This window comes from Coffea arabica, chromosome 4c, assembly GCF_036785885.1.
Source record: "Coffea arabica cultivar ET-39 chromosome 4c, Coffea Arabica ET-39 HiFi, whole genome shotgun sequence".
Taxonomy (NCBI): domain Eukaryota; kingdom Viridiplantae; phylum Streptophyta; class Magnoliopsida; order Gentianales; family Rubiaceae; genus Coffea; species Coffea arabica.
In genome coordinates this window covers 8,657,364-8,674,071 of record NC_092316.1, presented here as the reverse complement: position 1 = coordinate 8,674,071, position 16,708 = coordinate 8,657,364, and the positions used below count along the sequence as shown (strand labels likewise).

Below are 16,708 nucleotides of genomic sequence, written 5' to 3'. Positions count from 1 at the left end.
ACAACTCAATAAATGAATGACAAAATAAAAAATATATGTGAGGAGAAGAATTTCTTGCTTTAATTAAAGTACTTTTACGTGCATTTTAGAGAATAGAGTGAATGAATAAGGGATTTTGAACCGCCAAACAAAAGAAGCTTTGGACATAAAAAATGCTAGAGGTAATCATACAAAAATAATGTACCATAAAGAAGGACAAGAAAGTTTCTGTTCCAATTAACTAATCAACTTGTATTATTTGACTCGGTGAAAAGTTAATGAAAGCACAATAAAGCAAGAAGAGATCAAATACAAATTCAATAGGAGTATAAAATATTCTTTGTCTCGGAACATTAAAACCTAAGGCTAAAAATCTCCGACTGAAAAGTTTTAACCTTTTTCGGTTCTCTGTTCCATTGATCATTCTGTTGGAATATACCCGTTTTTCTAGCACTTATGCATGAAGCTTAGTTCAATCCTATATATATATAAAAAGGAGTTGGTATTTGACTGTTCGTTGTTTTTCATCCGACTTTTTTAGGGGTAATTTAGGTAACATGATGGCATAGTACAACTAATCCAGTTTCGAGTGCAAGCATACTATGCTTATTGCTATGTGAGTTGATAAGCGTACCCTTGGTGGCATGATGATTACATTCTCAAATTAAGCTTATGTAGCAGTAGTGACAGCTTTACCCTTTTAACCATCCGTTAAATCTGTTTTTAAGACAAAGAGGTAGTTGGGTGAATTTGGAATTTAAACTTGTGCAAAGAGGATTAATTGAATTCAGTAACTGAAGTATCATTAAGACCATATGAATGCATCAAGATGATGATTAATTGACTACTCTATAGTGGAGGTGTAACTGTAGACGTTTTCCTCTCTTGAACTTCTGCATGTGCAATTGAACTCATACAAAGAGTGGGATGATCAAAATGAGCAATTATGACATCTTAAAGATAGGAGTAATGCATGAGAGATGAGGAATCTCTTGGAAAACATCTTTAAAGTGTAACTGCAAAACTCTTCCTCTTCAGTAGCATTTGTTGAGCAAATTTTTGAGGTAGTTGGAATAATGGGGGTTGTTAATATAAAACCTCATTGGTTCAGCTGGTTATGGTTCATACCACATGTTGTTACTCTTTTTCTTTCCTTTCCTTACGGTTTCCATTTCAACCCTTCGTGAAGGTATGCTTATTTTGCTACCCTTCTCCTTCTTATATTCCTTGATTAGATTTGAAAAGTTTGTTTTTTGTTATTTAAGTTCTTTGATTCAAAAATCCGATGTTCTTTTTTCCATATTAGCATTGTTATATATGTATGATAAGATATCAATGGGTTGTATCTTTTTTTTTTTGGAATCTGCTTTTGTTTAATTGTTTCAGTCCTGGTAGACGCAGGTTTAACTAATCATTGGATCCCACTATTAAGGTTTGCTTTTCATATCCTTATATACTTAAGATCCATTAAATAGTTTAAATTTATATACAATTCTGATCTCCTTTTCATGTCTTACTCCAATCAGCTGTGGGATGATCAAGCCAAAAGTTGTCTCCGAATGCTTGAAGGCCATGGTATTTGAGCCATGTGTTTTCATCCTAAATTTCCTATTATAATCATTGGTTCAGCTGATGATATTGTTCCGGATATGGTGTGCAACTACTTACAGGTAATTTATACATTTGAAAACTCAACTTATTATTATTCATCTTATGAGAGTGCGATGCACCTGTTTCAAAAGTTTCATTTCATTCCAAAATAATTTGATGCAAGGGCTTTGTTTGGTATTATAATAATTATACCAATGTGATATCATCACTTTTGTAGCCTTGATCTCCTCTATTTTTTTTTCGGTACTAGGTTCCCTCATTTTTAAGAAAACAATATTTTTTATTCTATACAAAATCATGCTTTATTTCACAGTGAATTTACCGATTAAACCACTCACTTGTTATGAATGATGAGTTCTATATATTTAGAAGACTAAATTTAGAGTATTACATATTGACAGTTCTTTTTTACTTTGTCCCATGTTCTTTTCAACTGAATATTTCAAATTTGTTAATTGCTACTCTAACTACTTATTCACAACACAGGTATCAACTCCCACGCGTTGCGTGGGACTCTTTGCTAGTAGTTCAAATAAAATAAAGAATCAAAACTTAGTTGAATGAAAAAAAAGTGTGTCTAATAGGTGCTCTATGAGCATGCATTAAGATATATTTTACGTGTTATATTATTGAAAATATGAGATTAATTAGGAAAAGTAAATAAATACAAGGAAAAGTAGGTAAGATTAAATAAGAAATTAAAATATATAAATGTAAGAGAAGATAATAATTATTAGTATGTGTATATATGTATATGTATATATATATACAGTAGTTTAGGTGAATACTAGATTTGTTAACGAGTGTTCTAAGGGTATTCGTTAAAAAAATGCATAAAAAATGTACATTTTTTTTTTAATATGGCTACTCAATTAAGATGATTTTTAGATTCAATAAAAAAAAAGATTACTTTCGTGTTTCAATTAGTACACCAAGTTAACATGAGATAGTACAATTTGAGCATATTTTACGCCTTTGTGCCATCAGGTTCTTAATCAAATGCAATAAGACTTAAAAACTAACATATCGAGCTACAACCCAACCCAACTAAGGAAATAATCTCAATCAAGAGATATTCTAGGATCTTTACCGTACCCCCACAGCTAAGGTATCAAAAAAATGGCTACTTTCAAACTCACAGGCCAGCTTGCTACTGTGGTGTAGTCCAACCATAACAGCCATCAAACTCATTCTACATTCTGATAATAAAACAAATTCCTTATACAACTTTAGAACATTTTTAATAAATTTAGATTCTTCATGCTAAACCTAAAACTATATGAACTTATATTTATACTGGTGGTCTGTCTAACGGGTGATCAAGATGGAGTTAAACATATAATGTAAAATACGATAATATTAACATATGAATTCATATAATAGATCAGTTGTAATCTAAATATATTAACGAGTACCCATTAAGTATCCGTTGGAAAAATCCTATCTATATTTGAATTCACTTCGACTTTTAGAAGAAAAATCAGAATGTAATAGTCCCCACAGCCGGCAGTCTACGAGCCATATCGGAATCCATATTGTCCTCGCAATCTGAAATTGATGGTGTCATTGATCACGCTGAACCTCTAGTTTCTCATTACTTCGGTTTTGGAGGCTCCAACGTTAGTACGAGCTACTTTTTACATTTGGTGCAAGTCCATTGCAACATTCAACTCCTGAATAATGCTATGTTCCGACAACAAAAGCAAGAATCTTTGAATGACTTGTTCCAAGAAAGTTCTCTGAACAACTTGGAGAACTATTAAATTAGTTTATACTGTTTTTGAGAGCTAATAAGATCTGAATTCATCTGAGAATCGAATCCCACTGGCGATTTGTAAAAGACAAATGAGAAGGAAATAGCTCCTACTCCAATGTCACACCTTTAGTGGTTCAAAATCTAGTCTTTCATAAACTTCAGTCTGAGCCACATAGGAACCCATTGTTGTTCTCGCAATTTAAAGGTTAATTATGTCACCCACCACGCTTCCTCAAGTTCCTTAGTACTTACATTCGCCAAGCTTCAGGGTAGGCATCAACTACTTTTAAGATTAAAAAATAAGTTCTATTTGTTTTAGCTCTTAGATTAAGAAACTAAACTATAAGGTTATTTGTTTGTTTCTCTTGTTCTTTTTGTTCATATGATCCTGGAGATTTTAACTACCTGTTGCTTTTGGTTGATGGTCTTGCTTGGAGCTGCTTTTTGTCGATGGTCTTGCTTGAAACTGATTTTTATTGACTGGTGCAGCCAATAGGATAGGTGCAGCTGAAGATGCCCCCTATTTGAGCACTTGAAATAGTATAATGAGAAACTCAAAGCAACTTTGAGCAATTAGTTTTGTTATAAATTTGCTTCATTAGGAGTTCACTTCACATAAATGTTACTGCATCTTTTTGGCTGAAAGAAGAAGGTTGTTGAGGCTAACTTCTCTGCCTATTTGGGCAGCTTTGAATTCTTGGCCATTATGAACTTTTTAGTAGGTGTGGACTAGGAACTTTTACTAGAAATGAAAAATAAAGACCCTTTAAGGTTAGGTTAAATCTAATTGTACAGTTAATTATAATTTTGTTAAACCATACGATGGTAAAAAAATATTGCTTCGACTATTCTCTACCTGTTTATATGCATACTATAAAAAGTAGAAGAGATAGGTGTATATGCATCTCATGCATACTATTCTTTACCCGTTTACACGTGATATCTAACTTATCGGGTGAAGCTCAAATGCTACTTTGCCAAAATTTAAACAGTGATATGTTTTGAAGGTGGTTTGGACAAATTCAAATACCTTTTGTTACAATTAACTTTTAGAAGCATCTTTTTTACAAGGTTATGCCAACAAGTTAATGTAGACACGGTGTTAAAAGTGATTGAAGCGATTAAATGGGTAAACTTTTGCCAACAACAACGTACGGTTCTATGGTGTAGTGGTTAGCACTCTGGACTTTGAATCCAGCGACCTGGGTTCGACTCCCGGTAGGACCTACGTGTCATTTTTGGCAATTTATTGTTCCATTATTATTATTTTTTGGTTTTCTCTGTCCATTTAAAGCTCCAAGAATATAAAAGTCTTATTTGATTCAGCACTATTACCTACCAAACTCTACATTCAAACTAGCTGTAAAGTATTCTAAATATATCATGACTCAGCTTCCTTTCTCTCCGTTTTGGCAATTTGATATTCTATTTTTTTTTTGGGTTTTGGGTGTCCATTTAAAACTCCAAGAATATAAAAATGTAATTTTATTCAACACTATTGCCTACCAAACTCTACATTCAAAGTAGTTGTAAAGTATTCCAAATATATCATGACTCAGCTTCCAAATACAGTGTGAAAATCACACCTAAATTTTGTTACAGATAACCCAAGTTACCACTTTTTCACGGTAATAAAATGTATCTCAAATCAACAGTTGGTATTGCCTCTAATTAATTATACGAGATTGAAAAGTGCCCATGTCTATTTACAATTCACTCATGATCCTTGGTCTCCTCAAGGCTCAAGGTATCTTCGTTTATGGTTAGAACAATAGGTCTCCATTAGCTTATTGTACGATTAATTTACAGAAAGAACGAGGCTACAAGAGAACTCTTGAATCCATAATTTTCTCCTAAGAATTTTCTTTTTTTAGCCAAGTCCCTTTGTGCAACAAAGTCTAATTGACCCTAAATGCAGATATTTTAAGGAATTATAATCTTGGTTCCTTGAATTCTAGATTTGGACAATTCTTTCCGGTAAGATTAACCAAAAACACTGTCTTTTTTTTTTTTTTTTAAGACAGCTAAAAAAACAGTTTAGACCCTTTGATTTATAATTTGGACACTTTAGGCAAATTGAAAGAAATCGGCAAACAAACAGACAGGTCATAAATTTGAATCAACAAAGGAGATAAGTGAGAAATTACTGTTGATCCTCTTTAAAAAAAGAGCATTATTTTAAGAATAATCAAACATTTTCCGTTTAGGATTAACCAAAAGTACTTTTTCTTTCTTTCATGGTTTTTTTTTTTTTTTTTGGTTTTTGGGGGGGGAGGGGGTGTTTTAAGACAACTTAAAAATAGCATTCGATTTATATTTTGGAGAGCTCATGCAAATAGAAAGATATCAATTCACAAACGTTCCTAAGAGCCAAGCTTTGGAGGGAAATCAGAGTGTCTCTTCAACCACGATTTTCATTCTAATCCTTTATTTTTCCTCCCTATTCCTATAGTTTCTTAATGAAAAGCTAAATATCAATTGTGAACTTAGTTGAAATGGCAATCATTGTATTCGAGATTTGTTGCGGCTATAAAAAATAGCCATAAACTTGTACTAGTCGGACAAGTAAAATATGAGCGACACATGGACCGATACGCAGGCTGCTATGTGGCGCTTCTTCATCGTATTGTTTATACTCCAAATACTCGTAGACAAACGCCCTGACAGCTAATCCTAGCTTTTTTGAAGCATTAGCAACTTCAACTGTTCAAGCATCTTTTCAAGGGTGTACGTACACAAAAATTATCACGTAAATGTGCCCAACTTTTGTTTCTCCTTATATTTTAGACACTTAATTTTTCTTTATTAATAAACTACGTGCTCCTCCTGAAGACAAACCCAATCTATATTTAACTGTCAATTTTCTTGGCATTGCTAGCCTCTGAGAAAGATCCGTTTGAGTGGATCGGTTTTTTATACGCTTGATGTATTGATTATTATCCTGTCAATTAGAGCGAAGAAGAAAAAAGGGAAGATGTATATATATACCACGCCAAAACTTTACCAGGGATGGGAATGAAACTATATGCAATCAACTGGAATTCAATGATTTTTCTTCCAATCGATCACTTATTTTTTTCTGAAAGAGTCAATTTCCTACTCATATTTAAGTAGGTAAGCTAATCAAGCACCAACTGAATGTGGAATTCGTGATAACAAAGTCATACAAATCAATTTGCCTGGTGCAGGGAATTAAGATGAACATCAGATATTTGCGGGTAAATGGTCTCTAGCGCGCCAGTCATCTCAAGAAATTTGCTCCAGATGTTAAAAGCCCATTTCTATTATTATGTTCCGACACTATCCAATAATTCAACCAAACCATGCCAGCTTTAATTTCCGAGAAAAAGGTGAATTCATCCTCCCTTGCTTCAAAGAATGACATAATCCACCGTCACGAGATAAGATAAGGCTACGTACTAAAACATATCGCTAGATTTCCATCACTACTACTGCTGCCCTTAATCTTTTCCATCTAACGATCCATCCAAGAACCACAATGGCATGTCCCTTTGTATTATTGCTGCCAAGTGGACGCAATGAGGTGGTTCCTTCAATCATTCTGGATTGGTTTCTTGCTGAATCGGAGTTCATTTTGCAATAGAACTTCCCAGAAAATATGAGGATGACTTGGACACCTTATAGCCATCGGGATTGGAGGATGACATAATAAAAGAAGGCAGTTGGGACCCTAATGTTCTACTGTTCATGCAGCGGACCACGAAAACAATGCAAATCAGGATGTATTAGCTTGGGAGGAGTGTGCTTTTTATGGTAATCATCTAAACAGTCCTCGAGCACAAAAAGATCTTTTCCTACTGCACTTTCGGACTGTTTCCTTTTTTTTTTTTTAATTTCTTTGTAATTTTTTATCATTTTATTCCTTGTTTTGCACTTTCGCACTAATCAATGTCGTGTTGCCGGGTCTGTTTGGCACCCTAATTTTTTATCAAGTTTTTTAACTACTAATTTTTTAATAATTTTTGCTACAACAATTCAAAAAATTTCCCAAAATTTTATCTACACACTTCAAAAATCTATACACAAAAAATTTCCCAAAAACTTTTCTTTTTCCCTCGCCCAGCCCAACCCACCACACCGGCCACCACCTCCACCATCTCTCCCGGCGCCGATTAAAAAATTTCTCTAATTAAACCTCAAGTTTTGATTTTGTCCGCTTCAAGCGCCGGAAGATTCAGTCCGCTCTGAAACAACCAACAAAAAGTTCATATCTCACCAATTCTGCTCGCACTCTTTGAGCCTTCTCTCCCTGCCGTCACAGCATGCAATTTTAATGAAAACCAACCCACCATTTTAATGAAATGAAAAATTAGCAGAGCTACCCAAAAAAAAGAAAAAAAACCCAAGAAAATTAATACTAGGATTTTTGGAGGAGCAACAAATACAAAAGAGAAAACAAATCATCAAGAAGAAGAAGATGGAGGAGCCCAAAAAGCACTTTTCCCAAGCAACGAAGGAACAAGACTGTGATCAGCAGAATGGGCAAAGCCGGGGGTGGTGGAGGGATTGGAGTTGGAATTATTTTCCTGGGCGGAGCAGTAGCCAGTGCTACTGCAGCTTTCCTCATCAAGAGGCGGCTCCAAAAGTCCACCAGAAATATCAAGAATTGCAGCCATGATCCGTCAACTCCATCCGCTGAGATTCCTTACAAATTGCTGGAGGACAAAAACACAAATCAAGCCAAGGGCCTAAAGTTTATTGCTCGCGATTCAAATTCTCCTGCATGTACGGATACGTATCAAAACTTGAGGTTTGTAATTGCCGAAAGATCCTGGCGGGGGGAGGGAGAGGGAGGGGGGAGAGGAGAAAAGCAAAAAAAAAAGAAAAAAAAAAGAGCAGAGGTAGTACTGGCGGAGGTGCTGGAGGTGGGAGGCAGAGGAGAGGTAACGGGAAGTGGGAGGGGAAAGGAAGAAGAAGAAAAGGAGAGGAAAGAAAAGAAAAAGGAAAGAAAGAAAAAGAAAAAGAAAGAGAAAGAGAAAAAAAAAGTTTTTCACGTCATAAAAATTTTTCACCTCCTAAAAACTTTTATAAAATTTTTTTAAAAACTTCTACAGTACATTACAATAAAATTTTAGACAAACTCCTAAAAAACTCAGGTTTCAAACAGGCCCTATATATATGTACATAGCTCAACGAACCATGCATGTTCGCTCACAAGCCACAACTTTGTGTGAAATAAGGCTGAGAAAGAGCAAGAAACTAGTAGTCTTTGCTACAAAAACTCCAATAATGGCTGTTTCTTCTGATCAATTGGCGTTTGTATTCGGCATACTTGGTACAAACTACTCTTTTACCTTTCTCTCTAATGTTGCATGTATTCTATTAATTCGCATACTGCACATCAAGCTATTCTATTTTAAATTCTCAGGAAATTATTAGCTCTCACTAAACACTCTTCATAGACTATATTTCTTCTAGTAAATTTCTCATGATCCTGCCCAAACATTCTCCACAGGCATTTCTTCTAGTATTCTTTTTCTCTCATGATCTGTTTTTGCACAATCAAAATATCATTTCCACGCCATGCAATCGTTTTCATTCACCTTGAATAAATAATATAATTACTTTTCCATGACCTTTTCAAGTATCAAGTGGATAAACTTTTCACGAATTGACTCATGAATTACTAACAATTTTTTTTTTTTTGCCTTTTTTCTGCAGGCAACGTCGTCGCATTTTGCGTGTTTTTAGCCCCAGTGTAAGTCCATATTTGGTTGACCATTTGTTAATATTGCTCTAAAAACATTTTGTCGAGCTAATTGATTTCTTCTCTTTTTTTTTTTTTTCATTTACAGGCCAACGTTCTACCAAATTTACAAGAAAAAATCAACTGAAGGGTTCCAATCAATTCCATATGTAATTGCACTATTCAGTGCCATGCTGTGGATATACTATGCATTTCTCAAGCCTAAAACCACTTTCCTCATTACCATCAACTCATTTGGCTGCTTCATAGAAACTATCTACATTTGCCTCTTTCTTTTCTACGCAACAAAGAAGGCTAGGGTATGTATCTAAACCCTACATTTAGAGGGTCCACGGCAAAACCAGTCCTTTATTCTCTAACTTTTATATCAAAAGGTTAAGAAAATAAAATATTTAGTGATTCTTATTAGTTTTATTAATATATGCAGGTGGAAACAGTGAAGCTACTTGTGCTGCTACTGGCTTGTGGATTTGGCCTTCTTGTTCTCCTAACTCACTTCCTAGCCAAGGACTCCACCCGTGTCCGTATTGTTGGATGGATTTGTCTAGTTTTCGCGCTATTGGTGTTCGTTGCCCCCTTATGCATAGTGGTAAGTTCACAAAATAGGGCGGAAAAAAAGAAAGAGTTCCTTCTTTTTCATTAAATCTTCTATTCGCGCGTCTTCTTCCCTTTTCCATCTTCAATGACCCTCAGATTACTAATTTTCGTTTTGTCATTTTGTGCAGAGACAAGTTATACGAACCAAAAGTGCCGAATACATGCCCTTGCCTTTATCAGCTTTCCTCACACTAAATGCAGTTGCATGGTTCTTCTATGGCCTTTTACTCAAAGACTTCAACATTGCTGTAAGCTCTTTAGCAATTTCTAAAGTTTATACTAGTTATTTGGACACACCTATGAAGAGAATCTTATACTGACATTACATTAATAAGATCAATCTTTTTTAAATATTTTTGCGGGCTAATATTTCTCTCTTCTTTCGTGACAGATTCCCAATGTTCTGGGATTCGTTTTTGGCGTTCTCCAAATGGTGCTGTATAAGATTTACAGCAAGTCAGAGAAAGACAATGACCTTGAGAAACAAGGCAAGGTTTCTCAGTTGGCAGACCAAATTATCATTTTGGAGGAAAATAAGCTTTCGGACATAACTGAACAAATCATTGACGGGCAAATTATCATTGCAAAACTTGGACAATTGGAGAAAATTCCTGTGGTTCTACGAGCAAATAATGACGGGCTTGAAGCTGATACAGATCTCAATGTTCAAATGGAGCCTATTATAGTTTAATTATTGCCTGAAGGAATGTTGAATTTCCAGTTTATTGCACAGCGAAGGGAAAAGGATGTGAAGTTTCATGTCCTTGACTCTTACATTAATATGTTTCGTTTTGTACGTGGTGTGACATTAGCTTGTCGTTAGTCAATTTATTAAAATCAATCAAAAGTCGAGGGACTTTCCATCAATTCATCTATCTAGTTTTCATTTTACTAAAAGTTGATCATTGATTTATATATTACGCACCTATCTAATGGAGTATTATATTTTTGGGATAATTTCAAAAACCTCCCTAAGGTTTGTAATGGTTGCATCCACCTCCCTTAAAGTTTGAAAAATTATAGAAACCTCCCCTAAAAAATATGTTTTGATAACAAATGGTGACGTAAGTACAAAAAAGTCTATTGAACATCCTATACTGTCCCTATTGCTTTGTGAAACAAATTAAATGGCAAAAGAAATCAAATATCAACATTACTTGCTAAGTAAAAAATTTTAAGGTAGTTCTTTGCAGCAAAATTTATGCCATATTTCAAGGCATCATTTTATAATGTTTGGGCTTCCCTTTTTTTTTCCCCTTGCTAAGTAAGTTGTGAAGAAATTGTTTCACAAATGCATTGCTACTAGTAGTAAGCAAGAAGTCCATTTAAACAACCTAGGAATTTAATATAATATATTAAATGAGATGACGTTAAAACTATTCGATAAAGAAATATTTACAAAATGCAGATTTCTTTTTCCTTCACACCCACTTTTCATTTAAGATTTGTAAAGTTATCAAAATTATAATAGTCTTTTCATAACACCAAGGAAGGTAAGTGTAATTTTTTAAATCTTAAGGGAGGTGGCTGCAATTATCAAAAACTCCAGGAGAGGTTTATGAAATTATCCCTATATTTTTATTTTCTTTAACTTCATACAGTTTGGGGAAATGATAAGGGTGAAAAGTACTTGCACATACCTGGGCATGAACGACAGTGTGATGTAAGCTAATCTTATGAGCAAAAGTTGAGTGGATTTGATAGATTTCTGCCTTTCTGGGACTCAAATATTTCTTTCTTTTTTTTGTTTTGAATTTTGGAGAAATTATAGTTGAATAGTTGAATGGCAGGCTTTTCCAAAAAGGGGCTAATTCCTTAGACTATTGTTTGAAAAAAAAAAAGTCGTCTACCTACGGATCTGACATGGGGTAAGTATGAATCTATGGGTGCCGGGCTGTCTCAGCCCGGCACCTGACACAAACTTATTTTTAAGTTTATGTCAGGTGCCGGGCTCAAACATTAAGTTTGTGTCAGGTGCCGGGCTGTCTCAGCCCGGTACCTGACAACTTTTCTTAAAAACCAAAAAAAAAAAAAAAATTACCGGTCAGCAAAATTCACTCTTTCAATTCTTAGCGTACGTGACTCCAACATTTCCATTAGAATTGCTAGGGTTGAAACAAAATTCATCACTTAGGATTTTTTGGTGAACCATAGGGGAAAGAACAGCATGGGGCGGCAAGGGAGAAATATGAATGGTTCAAGGCAACTCTTAACATCCGCGAGAGTCGAGTAACTTTTGAAAAGGGGATCAATTTTTGGACAATGAAAAAATAATACCAATGAAAAAGTATCAAAAGCATTTATTAAGTATTTAGGTGCAATTTTAAAGTGAAATTTTTTAATCTTGATGATCAGGCTGGAGGATGCTACTTTTGATGATTTGGACCTGTTACAAATTGAGCATAAGAAATAGGCGTTAATCATAATTAATTTCCTTAGAATATATATCATTTTTCCCTTTAGCTTCTAACAACGGCTCCGTTTGGATTAGCTGTTTTTGGTTTTGTATTTCAAAAACACAATTGTAGCATTTTGAATATGAAAAACAAGTCCGTTTGGATTAGTTGTTTTTTGGGTTGTTTTTTAAAAACTATATGAAAAACTTTTACTATAGATTTTTTTGGATTATTTTTAGAGGTATTTTTGAAACATATGTTTGAGTATTTTTAGAATATTATAATTTTTATATTTTTATATAAATATACATTTATGCATTTATAATACATTTATATTTACAAATGTATAGATGTATATTATTATAAATGTATAAATTATAAATGAATATTATATAAATGTATAAATTATAAATTATAAATTATAAATTTTATATTTTTATATAAATATGCATTTATGCATTTATAATACATTTATAGATATTTATAAATAAATATTTATATATTCATATAAAAATATATAAATGTATTATATTATATATAATACAAAATCTAAATATATTTATAAATGTATAAGCGTATATTATTATAAATTATAAATTATAAATGAATATTATAAATATATTATAAATTATAAGTGTATATTATTATAAATGTATAAATTATAAATGAATATTATAAATGTATAAATTGATATATTATAAATATATATTAATATTATGTAGAAATGTATTTATATAATTAATATAAATGTATATATGTATTGATATTATGTATAAATGCAAAATTAATATTATGTATATTAATATAAATGTATAAATGTATTATATTATATATAATACATAATATAAATGTATATTTAAATGTATAAGTGTATATTATTAAAAATGTATAAATTATAAATGAATATTATATAAATGTATAAATTAATATATATTAATATTATGTAGAAATGTATTAGTATAATTAATATAAATGTATACATGTATTAATATTATGTATAAGTGTAAAAATATTATTATGTATATTAATATAAATGTATAAATGTATTATAAATGTATTGTATTATATTATATATTATACATAATATAAATTTATATTATAAATATACATAAATATTTATATAAAAAGCTTAATAAAAAGCTAGGTCGACCTGAAGTACTAAATCTTTTAGTCTTTTAAGTTAATTAATTTTCATTTCAAAGTTGAAACATAAGAAAAAGATGAAAATAGATTTGTGCAAAATCACTAATTACTCTTATAGGATGTTAAACTAAGAAAAGGTTTTTCAAACAAAATATCCCATTCATTTTGTTAGAATTATTATGTAACTTTTAAATGTTCACTATAATTTTATAAATATAAATTTATTGTGCAATATAAAAAGAAAAAAGGACGAAAAAAAGAAAGAAAAATGCATAGTGTGACATGGTGATATGGTTAAATATAAAAATAACGATAAGCATTCAAATAATAAAAGGCTAAAATAACGCTAAATCCCCATATTATAATATTTGATATTTAACAAACATGTACTAAAAATGATCACATCAACGCCCCGTGCGCCTTTTGCCCTTGCCTTTATCACCTGGTGTTGTGGACGGACAGCAAAATCTTTTGGGTTGTCGTCTGCAACGTTCCCGCTAGGGGTGCAAACGAGTCGAGCCGAATCGAGTTTTGAATTTATCGAGTCGAGCTACACTTATTTATACGCGAGCTCGAGTTCGAGCTCGAGCTCGTCGAGCTCGAAAAATAAAGCTCGAGCTCGGCTCGATGTAGGAAAAGAAAACTCGAGATCGACTCGTTTATAGCTCGCGAGCCTAGCTCGAATTCTGGCTCGCGAATAGCTCGAATTCCGCTCGATTTTCTGGCTCGCGAATAGCTCGAAGTCAGCTCGATTTCTAGCTCGTTAGGAGCTCGAGTTCGAACTCGAAAACAGCTCGAAAATTTCTGCAAATTTAAGCAAGAAAACAGCAATTTTGTCCGCATATTTTTGACAAAATTTAGCATGATAACAACAATTTTTCACATATTCTTGATCTTGAGGCCTACAAATTATGCACTAATACAATCATAAATGTCCAAATGTCCACTAATACAAATTATCCAAAAATATCCAGATGTCCACTAATACAAATTATCCAAATTTCCACAAATATCCACTAATACAAATTAAAGTAGCTTGTTGTCCACAAGAACCAAGGCATGACATGAAGCGAGAATTAGTCCACCAACTCCAACTCCAGAAAATTCCTAAAGGTTAAAAGAATCATAAGAAAAACGATTTGGCAAAAATGCAAATGCCAAATACGAATAAAACCATCAATCAAAGAAATGAAATGCCTGATAACCAGCAATGCACAGAGAACTCATGTGTGATAACTAATGAAATGGAGATATACTAATAACAGAGAACTCATACCCAATGAGTTATAGATGACGCAAATGAAATACATGACAAAAGAAGATCAAATGTGAGATGCAAAAAGTATAACAATTTCCAAGATGATATAAACCATTTGCATCATTAAATTTCATAAACATGTGAAAGAAATCAACTTATTAGTACAAGCAAATCACGCAACTATCATTATTGACATTATTCATCTATATGAAAAGAATATCAAATCTTCGAATCCTTAAAGAAACCATAAGTTAACAGGAGCACAAGGGTGCCTACATCATAAGATGTTTGTTCATCTACATGATCGTAGTCATTGTTAGCCTGCTGCATTGCGCAAGAATGGTAAAACAGATCAATAGAATAGCAAAGTTTCTTCCATGTAATCGAAAGGGCACCAATTTCCCATGCAATTGCACAAGCTGTTAAAAAAAAGACAAAAAAAGCAATAGAAAACAATATATTGCTCCTTGCATTAGGCGCAAGATGTCCCCTACTGCCTTAATTTCCTACTGGAACAAACTCAACACAACACATAACCATCGCATATATGATTGCATTCCACCAGCGTTCTATAACCATCTACAATTCTGCACTAACCTCTGTGATCTTAATACCATGAGTTAGAATTGGACAAAACTCTAAATAGGAAATTAAAGGTGAATTACCTCAAACATCTCCGAAGTCAAGAAATAGGCAACACAATCTCTTGTCTATCCTTCAATTTCTGGAAAAACAAAAAAATAAAATAAAAGAAATTAAGAAATAGTAAGGCCGAATTTAAATATTATGTGTGATAATTTTTTTTTTGTTACCTTTTCCCTTTTCTTCACCCCGTGTAGCTTACGACACCAATCTCCAGCACACATTAACATTTCTACAGTTTCTGGAGCCAAGGAAGCACGGTAAGAGTCGATTACTCTGGTTCCAGCACTAAATGTAGCTTCTGAAGCTACAGTGCTTATTGGAATGGCTAAAATATCAGCAGCCATCTTGGGAAGAATCTTGTATTTTGTCGTGTCTTTCCACCACTTCAAGGCATCCAAATTCACGATGTCTATCGTTGAATCATCTGCAGCTGTGAGGAGACCATCTTCAAAGTAGGTATCCAACTCATTCTTGACGGGTTGAACACTCTCAACGGTAGCAATATGGGTAAGAAATTCACTCATACCCGAAACATGGGACACTGATGAAGATGCACTACTACTGCTCTTGGTTGGGTGATCACTGCCGATTAGTAGTTGAGAAGATGATCCACTTTGGCCTGAAACATGTATCTCCACATATTCATCATATAGGTCATACAAGGCTTGTCGAACCTTGCCTATATTGCTTTGCACTTCATGTGAAGGATAAAGTAATGGAAAGCAATAGTTTATGACCCTCATCTTGCATCTGGGATCCAAAATAGCTGCTATAGACATTAATAAGTTACATTCTCCCCAGTACTTATCAAATTTCAGCTTCATCTTTTGCACCATTGACCGGACAAAATCATCTTCATCATCAACCTTACTATCTAGTAGCACTTTTATCCGACAAACTTCATTTAGATATAAATTTGCTGTCGGATAATCACTACCAGGTATCACATGAGTTGCTGTCCAAAAAGTTTTTAAAATATTGCACACTTTTGAAACCTTTTCCCAATCTTCTGTGGTTGGACAGAAATCATAATTTGGCTCTCTATCTCTGTATCTTGGAAAAACATCTTGAAACTTCAGTGCACAAGTCAGCATCTCATAAGTAGAATTCCACCTTGTTTTGCAGTCATAAATTAGCATTTTTTCTGGCAACTGCAGTTGGCGTACAATTTCAGCAAATTGCAAGCGTCTTCCATCTGTCTTATTGATAAACTCCACACTGTTCCTGATTGTGTCAACTATTTCCTTGATCCGACTAAGTCCGTCTTGAACCATCAAATTCAGTATATGAGCACAACATCTCACATGAAATAACTTTCCTTTTGCTAATAGACACTTGTTTCTGGAGAAAGTGTCCTTCAAACATCTCAGTGCACTGTCATTATTTGAGGCATTATCGACTGAGATTGTATAAATCTTACTCTCAATTCCTCAATCCGTTAAACATTTGAAAATAGCATCCGCAATTTGGATGCCCCGACGTGGAGGAGGGACGTACACAAAGTTGAGAACCCGTTTCTGCAATCTCCAGTTACTATCAATCCAATGTCCGGTTACGACCATATACTCATTTTTTTGGTTCTTGGACTTCCAAAG

General features: G+C 33.5%; 2 protein-coding genes, 1 long non-coding RNA gene and 1 other non-coding gene across 4 annotated transcripts; 2 read left to right on the top strand and 2 right to left on the bottom strand.

Moving 5' to 3' along the window:
- The first annotated feature begins 4,501 nt into the window (after positions 1-4,501).
- On the top strand, positions 4,502-4,573 carry TRNAQ-UUG (transfer RNA glutamine (anticodon UUG)). Its single transcript has one exon. It is a non-coding gene; the product is annotated as a tRNA-Gln (tRNA).
- A 3,805-nt stretch (positions 4,574-8,378) lies between these two features.
- Positions 8,379-10,538, top strand: LOC113738512 (bidirectional sugar transporter SWEET9). Its single transcript, XM_072045899.1, has 6 exons — positions 8,379-8,642; positions 9,029-9,065; positions 9,163-9,373; positions 9,502-9,663; positions 9,800-9,919; positions 10,063-10,538. Exons 1-6 carry the CDS (start codon positions 8,486-8,488, stop codon positions 10,360-10,362), a joined length of 987 nt encoding a protein of 328 aa, XP_071902000.1. The 5' UTR covers positions 8,379-8,485; the 3' UTR covers positions 10,363-10,538.
- Positions 10,539-14,094: 3,556 nt separating this feature from the next.
- LOC140005015 (uncharacterized) lies at positions 14,095-15,201 on the bottom strand. The gene is made up of 2 exons (XR_011812840.1): positions 15,134-15,201; positions 14,095-14,317 (listed from the first exon to the last, which is right to left on the bottom strand). It is a non-coding gene; the product is annotated as an uncharacterized lncRNA (long non-coding RNA).
- A 93-nt stretch (positions 15,202-15,294) lies between these two features.
- Positions 15,295-16,387, bottom strand: LOC140004662 (zinc finger BED domain-containing protein RICESLEEPER 1-like). Its single transcript, XM_072044790.1, has 2 exons — positions 15,386-16,387; positions 15,295-15,321 (listed from the first exon to the last, which is right to left on the bottom strand). Exons 1-2 carry the CDS (start codon positions 16,385-16,387, stop codon positions 15,295-15,297), a joined length of 1,029 nt encoding a protein of 342 aa, XP_071900891.1.
- Positions 16,388-16,708: the final 321 nt, after the last annotated feature.